General features: G+C 37.3%; 1 protein-coding gene across 5 annotated transcripts in view; it reads right to left on the reverse strand.

The window, feature by feature from the left end:
• smg7 (SMG7 nonsense mediated mRNA decay factor) overlaps positions 1-9,523 on the reverse strand; it is a 29,395-nt gene extending 19,872 nt beyond the window's left edge. For 4 of the 5 annotated variants that reach the window (XM_012960770.2, XM_012960769.2, XM_012960768.2 and 1 more), the window contains exons 1-5: positions 9,242-9,523; positions 3,808-3,839; positions 2,836-2,953; positions 2,153-2,285; positions 1,899-2,070 (exon numbers count right to left, since the gene is read on the reverse strand). In XM_012960770.2, coding sequence (XP_012816224.1) covers positions 1,899-2,070; positions 2,153-2,285; positions 2,836-2,953; positions 3,808-3,839; positions 9,242-9,270 — 484 coding nt within the window. In that variant the 5' untranslated portion in view covers positions 9,271-9,523. The remainder of the gene's footprint in view (positions 1-1,898; positions 2,071-2,152; positions 2,286-2,835; positions 2,954-3,807; positions 3,840-9,241) is intronic. The other variant, NM_203927.1, reaches the window with a different exon arrangement.

Raw genomic sequence — 9,523 nt, forward strand, 5'->3', positions numbered from 1 at the left:
TCACCGTGCAAGACTCCACCGCTGAACAAAAATCACGTTAAAGTTTGTTTAAAGTTTGCTGCACAACATTTGGACAACCCAATAAAATTCTGGGAGAATACAGTCTGTTCAGATGAAATGAAAATGTAACTCTTTAGATGTCATTGAACACATCAGGAGGAGAAATGGCACTGCACATCACCCCAAAAACACAGTGAAGCTTGGAGATGGGAGCATCATAGTGTGGGGCCTGTTTTTCAGCATATGGTACTGGCAGACTTCATATAATTGAAGGAAGGATGAATGGAGAAATGTACCAGGACATTTTTTATAAGAATCTGCTGTCATCAGGATGCTGGTAATGAAACGAGGGTGGACATTTTAGCAAGACAATGACCCCAAACACACAGTCAAGGAAACTCTCAATTGGTTTCAAAAAAGAAAATAAAGCTGCTAGAATAGCCCAGCCACCCGACTTGAATCCAATTAAAAATCTATGGAAAGAACTGAAGATCAGAGTTCACAGAAGAGGACCCCGGAACCTTCAAATTTGAAGACAGTTTGTGTGAAAGAATGGGCCAAAATCACACCCGAGCAATGCTAAGTATTAAATACATTTTAAGTGCGTTCAATACTTATTCCCTGTGTCATTCCACTTTACTACACATAAATTTATGGACTTATTTGTATGTGTGGATTAATTGGGTTGTTACCGGCATCTGGTGTAAATTTCACGTCAAAAGTTCCATAAGAAACATACTTATTTTCCCTGCTGTATCAATGGCCAACACACACAGGTCTAAATATAAATCTTTATTCAAGTTTTGGCTCAAGCAAGAGCCTTCATCAGGAATATATATAAGCTCCAGGTGCTCCCTACAGTTTCCTTTATCAACTGCAATGTACTTTTACCCTACAAACCAGTTTAAAGGAAAAGTAACGCTAAAAAAATTTAAGTAAAAAATCTATTCTACCCTGCCCCAATAATTGCCCTATCCTGCACACCATTTATTATTTTGAATGCTTTATTAGAAAATACCTTCTAAAACTTCCGGTCATTTGAAATGCAGGGAAGAATCCACTATGCGACGATCGATTGATCAATCCTAGCCTTCCTTCTGTATAGGAAGGAGTCAGGCTAGGATCGATCAATCGATCGTCACATAGTGGATTCTTCACTGCATCGCCGGATCACCCTATTTCAAATGACCGGAAGCCAAGTTTTAGCAAATAATTTCTAATAAAAAATTCAAAATAATAAATGGTGTGCAGGATAGGGAAATTATTGGGGCAGGGTAGAATACATTTTTTTACTTAAAAATTTTTAGTGTTACTTTTCCTTTAACAAGGTTTTGGATGCATCAAATTATTACATTACCACTAACCAATTCAGGTATAGAAGTGATAGCAGATGATTTAACAGTTTTCTGTTACTTTAACTTCAGAAAAAGTTGATAATAAAACAATTCTTCCTGGAAGAGAATCAGAAAAGTAATACCTTTTGTTGTCTAAATACAAAAATCCCAACACATTTTTAGGCTGTGATAGGGTGCGTTTCTATTTTGGCACAAATCCTTTAAATGATTCTATATTCAAGTAAAAATTACAACTCAATCTGTGGTAAACAAGCTAAATAAATTTGCCCTATCTTCTTTGCAGATCATTAAATTCCACATATTATGCCTGGGCATCATGGAGCAGGAAAAAATCGAAATTTAACAGAGCTCAAGATCACTCCTTTCACTTCTGAGTTTTTCTACCTGTGCACCACTAATTGTCTGCTAAAGTGAGTGTCACCAAACTGTGAATACCTTTAGCAGATAAGAGCTTAAAATTCAATTTGTGTATGAATTGTTCCACATAAACCATATATAAAATTTTTATTTATGCACATATCAACTTTACTGTTCCTGTCTCACCAATGTCTCCAAGATGAACCAAGCAATGCTGACAGATATAGGCGCAGGAACTGGACTGAGGCTTCACAACTGTCCCAGAGTGCATCTGCTTATTGCTTATAATGCCCAGCTGGGAGGACTTCACACGACATGGCAGATCCACATTAAACACAGTGCAAAGCTCCTGCAAAAGCTAGAATCGATATCAAGAGTGAGCAAAATCTGAGAAATACTGCATAAGCACAGGACAAAGGAAAAACAATTAAATTCCTTACCTGTGTATAGAAGCCACTAGCTGCCTCAAGGAACAGTGACAAATTGGCCTGTACCTCACTGCGATTTGGATTAGTTCGGTTCTTGGCTTGCCCTTGCAACGTTGTTATCTGATTTTTGAAGGCATGATTCCAGCTGCATGTAGAACAACATGATATAGCATTGCATAGTTGCATACCTATCACCCACATATTAATGTGGAGTATTTTGGATACATCTTTTCCCAGCCATATGGTAACAATACTACAAAATCTTTACTTCAGAAACTGTCAGTTTAAAAGACAAAATACACAGATTTTGTCTGTCACAGGAAAAACAAAACACACATTTCAATAACACTTTTTCTAAATTTGCCTGTAGCCCTTCCTTAACCTGTCAGACTGCCATTAGGTGACTTTCAGCTGTACCGGTGCCTTGTACTAATGATGGCGCCTGTCAGAAGAGATACCCTTCCTCTTTTGAAGGCCAATATAGGATAATGCATGCTTTTTTAACCTAAAATTTTTGTTAATTTCTTATCTCTCATTTGATGAATGCAGTACATGAGTGTTACCCATTAGGTGCACAGATCTTCCATCCTTTTCCCCTAAGCCAATCAGTTATACTTGAACTAACTTAACTGTTGCCCATTGCACATCATTGGCCCTAAAACTTCCATTCCCATCTTGGACTTGATCATACTCACAGATCCTGTTCCACCTTCTTGTCCAGTGCATACTCAAGGTCTGTCACCAGCATCTTCTGGTACAAATCTTGTAGAGCCTGACGGGAAGTCCACACCTCTGCTGTGCCAGGCTTAGATTCTGACCATTAAAACACACAATAAGAGATGTCAGACTCCATTCATACAACCCTTACTGTGCGTGTTTAAACATGTAGGAACAGGCTAAAGACATGTAATGTATGCATTTATTAGCTATATTTTTGCCTTATTTCTGTAAAGCCATCTCAGAAGGTCCACTGCATATCCCACTCATTTAAGATGACAGATATAAATATAAAACATATATACAAGCAGAAAAAAAAACAAAAAAAACACAATACACCTTTTCCATCAAATTACCACTTTTTTGCTGCAAGAGATAACTTTCAACATGGAACAGAAAAAAAACCTGGTTAAACCTACACCATGCCTTAACACTTTGTGTGCTGTAAACATAGACTGACACTAAAAATCTACTCTTCAAAAAATTAATGAACATAAAAATTAACCTATAGGCCACATTGATTATTTTTCCCTGATAGGGCTGCTTCTGTAAGTAATTGTTATCTCAAGTTCCTAAACCTGACTGTTTTGCCAACCTTACTGTCCCTTCTCAACCTGTCAGTTATAGCTTCTAATGCCAACGGACTCCTGCTGCACAAATATGGCAGCCTCCTTATAGACCAGATAGGTAATGTAAAAGCACTGAACAAATACCTTGTTGCCAAAGTTATAAAAAACATGCAAAGAGTGTTATGACAGTTGTAAAAAAAAAAAAAAAAAAAAGAAGTTTAAAAAAAGAGTTTAATTTCTGGTTTCAGTATCTCTTTCATATTGCGACAACACAATCCAGCACAGATCAAGAGAGAACTGGATTTGACAGCATGCTATGTAGATCTATGGCAGATAAGCAAATATGATGGTACATAAAAAAATAAAACTGGGCATGGTTACCTGTCATATCTGCTTTCAGGACTTCAGCCTGCCTGTAATAAACAAACAAAAAAAAGTAGCAGGTTACATAGTGTAAAAAGATTGCTGTTTTAGATTTGCATTACACATCTCACAATAAACAAAAGACTATATTTAAATAATTATATATAACTATTTTCATCATAAATAAGGTGCACAGACTTAAAATATATTTCCATATGCATTTAGCAAATGGGGCTATATCTTTAAAAAAAAAAAAAAAAACTTTTTTGATTTAACACTACTTATCATGTATTGTTTTAGCTGTCAACTGATGTACTGATGTAGCACACTATGCATACTGAGCACATGGCATAGGATCAACACTGGAAAGCAACACACCTAGCACTGGGCTCAAAACTGTCCCAGAAAATTAGCACAACCTTAAAGGCATACAGGGATACGGTCATGATTTTTTTGGTGCACTTTCTATTTCTAAATTACTTTGTTTACATAGCAAATTCACTCTACCATTTAAAATGTTATTCTGGAATCAACAAATTTTAGTTCTAATATTGGTGTGTAGGCAGCCATCTCAGTGAAATGTGCCCGATTCTGATCTTTCAGTGCCAGCACTACACATTAGAACTGCTTTCAGGTAACCTATTTTTTCTCCTACTCCCACGTAACTGGAGGTGTCCCAAGCTGGACTTGGATTTCTTACTATTGAGTGCTATTCTGATATTCCAGAGCACAGGTCACATGGCTGGGGCACACTGGAAAATAAAGAATATGGATACAGGATTTTGCTGAAGAAGCTCCATCAACTGATGTTTTTTGAAAAAACATGTTTTCCCATGACAGTATTCCTTTAAGTTTGACAGGCAAGAATAGCAAATCTCTTTGCTGTCTATAAACCGCAATCCCTGGCATCAACTCAACTATTAATACTGTAGATTAAACCATTATGAACCTTATGAACACCTTTGTTTTATGTGTTTGAGAAGCCTGCCTAATAGAAAATACTAACAGTGTAATGTAATAAAAGGTACAACATTTATACTAGTCTAGTAGACTCTAGCAACCAATGAGCAAATAGCATTTTTTGACCAGGTATTTAACAACAAATATCTGGATTTGTTGCTATAGGCTGTGAGTCTTGGGTAAAATTATTGCCTTGTTAAAGATCAGTGCTGAATGTATGGATTACATTTGTTTAGCTCCTCAATGCTTTGCTCCTTCTGCATTTTTACCAAATAACATGCTCCTATGGCATTGCTTAGGGACACAAACTGTGGGAATGCCTCCCCCAGGGGAGCCAAAACAAATCTTTATTGAATATCTAAAAGTTACTTAGAATTACATTTCATTATTCAAGAAACTGTTTTTGGTGTAGAACTCATTCACAGCATGTACTGTGAGTACTGAAATATCTTAACTATAAATTTTCCAACTGAAGAGACAGAAAGGTGACCTCTTAAAGCTTAAAATCTATATTACCAAGTTGCTGGAAATACTTATTTTACCCAGAGCCATTTCTTATAATGTAAAAATTAGTATTCCAATAAAAGGTTTTTGTCAAGTAACTTCCTGCAAGCTAAATTTACATTACATATTTTCATACAGTAGGAAAGGATATATACAGATATGTTTCCGTAGGAAGAGTATGGCCTTCCCCACCAAAATGATTACAGAAATGTATCTGCGTGCTGTTACAGTATACCTAACTAAACCAATCCAGCCTGACCTGTATCTGGTCATACAGAATCGGAAGCTGACGTGAGGGGTCTGCACAAACACAACTGTTAATTTAAAGGGACATAAGACATTTTCCAACATTTACAATATCACCAATTGTGCCCTCTTAAAGGAGAAAGAAAGGTAAAAACTAAGTAAGCTTTATCTGACCTGAATGCTGATGAACTAACAGTTAGGTCCCATATGCCCCCTCCCCCCCAAGTTATTGATTGGTTATTGACTGCTAACAGTTTAAAGAGCTGTAAAGAAGGAAGTAGTGTTCTGGCTGTTATGTTAGACTTCTGTTTACTCCAGCCTTTATAGATTACATTTTGGCAAACTAACTATATTGAAATGAGTTTAGATTTTGCACAATCTATCTATTTTACCCATTTTCATTTTTACACTGAACTATTCCTGGATTTGAAAAGGTTAATTATTGGGGATATTTTGCAAGGAGGTACAGAGACTAAAACAGCTTACAAGACATTTCATGGGCAACAGCGACTAAGACAATATGGTATGAAGATTTGAAGAAAGGACAAACAACGCCACCAGATCAGAGCAGTCTAACTTGCCAAACCCCCCGGATATGTGGTTTGGTGGATAACTTTTCCACTATACAGAAAAAAACAGACAGCACTGAACCATGGGCATCAGTGTCAAAGTGTATTAAAGTATAAAATCTACTTCTTACCCAGAATTTTTCTGTGACACTAAGCATTGATAGTTTTGCTAACTATAATGGAACTCATACAGTATATTGATAGCTTTAATTATTAAACCCTAATGTATAAATAGATTACCCTTATGAGGTTGCTGCTAGTAAATAAGTTACACAAGTTAGGCTTATATGCAGTTTATGTGGCAAGAACAGTTGGCATATTTATAAAATTATTTACTATTATTAACATGTATTAATATTCTGTAACACTGTAAAATAAATGAATATACAAGTCAAAATGTGTTGTGAAGTCAGCATAACAATGCCAAAATGGGAACCAATTATTAAAGATATATAATAGTTAGGTGAGCAAGAAGTATATGCTGACCAGTATATGTTGGACGCCAAATAAGTGAATATGTATTTACTTTAGAGTTAAGGATACAGAACCGAGTCCAGCAGGCACAAAGAGCAGGAATTTTAGGTGTATGTATGGGAATAGACTTCTGAAATCCCTCTAACCATACAACTTGCATATTATAATATTTATTCTGTATATGGCACTGTATGTGCATTGTTTACACTTTGTATTGCTTGTCCACTGGCAGAAACAACTGAAACAGCCGATGCTGGGTCCCACAGACTATTAAATAAACTGAATGTAATTGCATATTTGTGCCAAAAACTGTCTACGCCAGGGGTGACAGGAGGTTTTGATAAGTGTCTATGGTTAAGCTTAGTTACTATGGCTGGTTTCAGGTGTTTCTTCAGGAGAACAATAGGCCTGGTATCAAATCAGAAATTCTGGTCACTTGTTTGGCTGCCAGTCTTCACAGAACAAACCATATCATAGGATTTAGATAGAACAATGATATTATTTTAATATTGTAATGTGCTTATGAACCCCAAAATCTTTACCTGCTCCCTTTCACACCTTTGTGACCACAGTCACTTGCATTGTGTCAACCGCATATCTGACGCTGTTAATAAATGTGCCATTTTTTGCGCTTATATGAAGCGGTTTATTCGTTTCTCAGTAGTAATTTAATCCTACACTCACGAATCAGAATAAAATGGAATTATTTAAACCTACAAGATATTAATACTACAAAGAAAATGTAATCAGAAAATGAATAGCACTAAAATTGTCAACTGTAGTAAGGTACTCAAGCATCACCTGAAACATTAATTTGTAATCCTGTAAATTATGTCCCAGCCACACTAGCTTTGAAGATACACGCAACACTATATATCTTGGAAGCTATGGACCCACAAGGCAGATAAATAAGCAATTAGTTACAGGAGATCAGATCATAACTGCCAATGTGGCCATACTGGGCAGCTCCTAAAGATGAGGTTGCTTGAAGACATCACCAGGGATCATCTAATGAATCAGTTAGGGGTGAAACATTTTAAAGCCACGCCAAACTGCAAACATAATGGAACACTGAGCTCCTTGAACTACCATACTTATTCTCAATGTATAGATAAAGTGCAAATAATTTAGAGAGAACCTCTCTCTCTTTCTAAGTTTTTAGAGACAAACACAAAAATAATGATGAATTAAAATTGTATATTCTGAACCAAAATGTCCATGCATGTGAAATGCAGGACAGTGTACAAACATTAGATGCTCCAGAGGATGTACAGCAATAAAAGCAGTGAAAATGGACACAATATTCAGCCAGGTATTTTTTAGATGCATATATTTTTTTTAGTCCCTGTGTCTATATAAAGTTTACCATTTCTATTGCATTTAATTTATTCACCGAAATCACTGCAAATGCAACAAATCTGAAAATGTACTAAATAAATAGTTATTAAAGAACAAACTCTGTTATAATTTCCCTGTGGTATTTGCTTTTCACATGGACACTGCAAGGACCTAAAGCCGCCTTGGAGGCCACAGGCAAACTCATCACTTGGGACTGGCTGACTGAGATTTCCATCACAAATGGCAATACGATTATGCTTCCCAGTTGGGGAGCAGTAACATTTCTCTATGAATGTATGCCTGCCCCTTCTTATTAGCCAGCTGCTGAAAACATCATGGGCTCAGTACGGTGCAAATGCAGTAATAACAGAGACAGAGTGGTATGTTCTCTTTACCTCTAAAAATAATGTATCCTATTTGAAGCACAGATAAATTACAGATACGTTCATTGGCCCTACAGAGGCCCAATCAATCATTCAGTAAAATTAGGAGTAAAACACCCCAAAAAACAATCTTTGTTACACCTAGTTGAACATATACTACTACACTACTGGTTGGGGTTCTTTCCTCTTATCAGTAAATTAATGGTACCTACTACCATGTAACCTACTATTCCATCAGGTGTACCTATTGCAAAGTTTTCTATATTTTCCCTGAAATTCTTTATCCACATACTGTATCCTTACTTTTATGTTGCAAAAGATATATCCTCTGCAAAGAACTTTATTAGTAGGGTTAAGGGGTAATATTAAATGAAAGTGATGCTAATAGCTACTCATGAGCTGCACACAAGGACGGTTCTTTCATTTACAGTCATGGCAACAGCTAGTTTCTTGCTACAAGTGTGCAGTTCCTTTTCACCAATATTCCAACAAGCCCCATTTAAAAAGCACATAACAGCTTTCTATAGGAAAAACTTGTAATTTTTCATGGTACACATGTAACTGGTAAAGGTATTACAGTGAGTGAGTGGGAAGGCAATGGGCACACCAGCAATATCAAAAGTAATATCCCTTAATGCATTATGGGCCAAGGGAAAACGACACATATGTATAGTTAGAACTAAAATATTCTAACTCAGCTGTAGGCTGGGAATCCCTGATTTAGACTGGAACACACCAAGTTTATTGTTAATTGACTTTTAAGCACCATGCTTCAGTTAAGAGATGCTTTAATGTATTGTTCACCAACAGCTGGAGATTATGCTTCCTATAATCTCATATGTATCGTAACAGACGCACACTATGAGCTCCTGCGCTAACTTCCCAAAATCCCCAGTTGCCCACCATCCGTGCCTGTCACCACTATGTACACCGGACGCTGTCACCAGGTTGTGCCTTCCGTGGGCGACTGTCGCTCACCTGAGATACTGCGCACACAGCAGGCTCATCCTCCTCCGGGCTTTCTGTGTCGGTCTAGCTACAACGCTCAGTGTCGAAGCGGTCGTGGAACAGCCATGTTCACCGGTGCCCCCACCACCTAAGAGCTTGGGGCACCGGGCCTGTAACCCCCCCAATCCCCCTGACAACCAACCCCCCGGAGAGTCCCAATAATCAACTTCCCCTCCGGAATCAACTATTTCAATAGCGTTTCCGGTTGGTGCGCCTACTATATCCTCCGGCTCAAGCTTCTCAGCGCCCTTT

This window comes from Xenopus tropicalis, chromosome 4 (genome assembly GCF_000004195.4).
Source record: "Xenopus tropicalis strain Nigerian chromosome 4, UCB_Xtro_10.0, whole genome shotgun sequence".
Classification (NCBI taxonomy): domain Eukaryota; kingdom Metazoa; phylum Chordata; class Amphibia; order Anura; family Pipidae; genus Xenopus; species Xenopus tropicalis.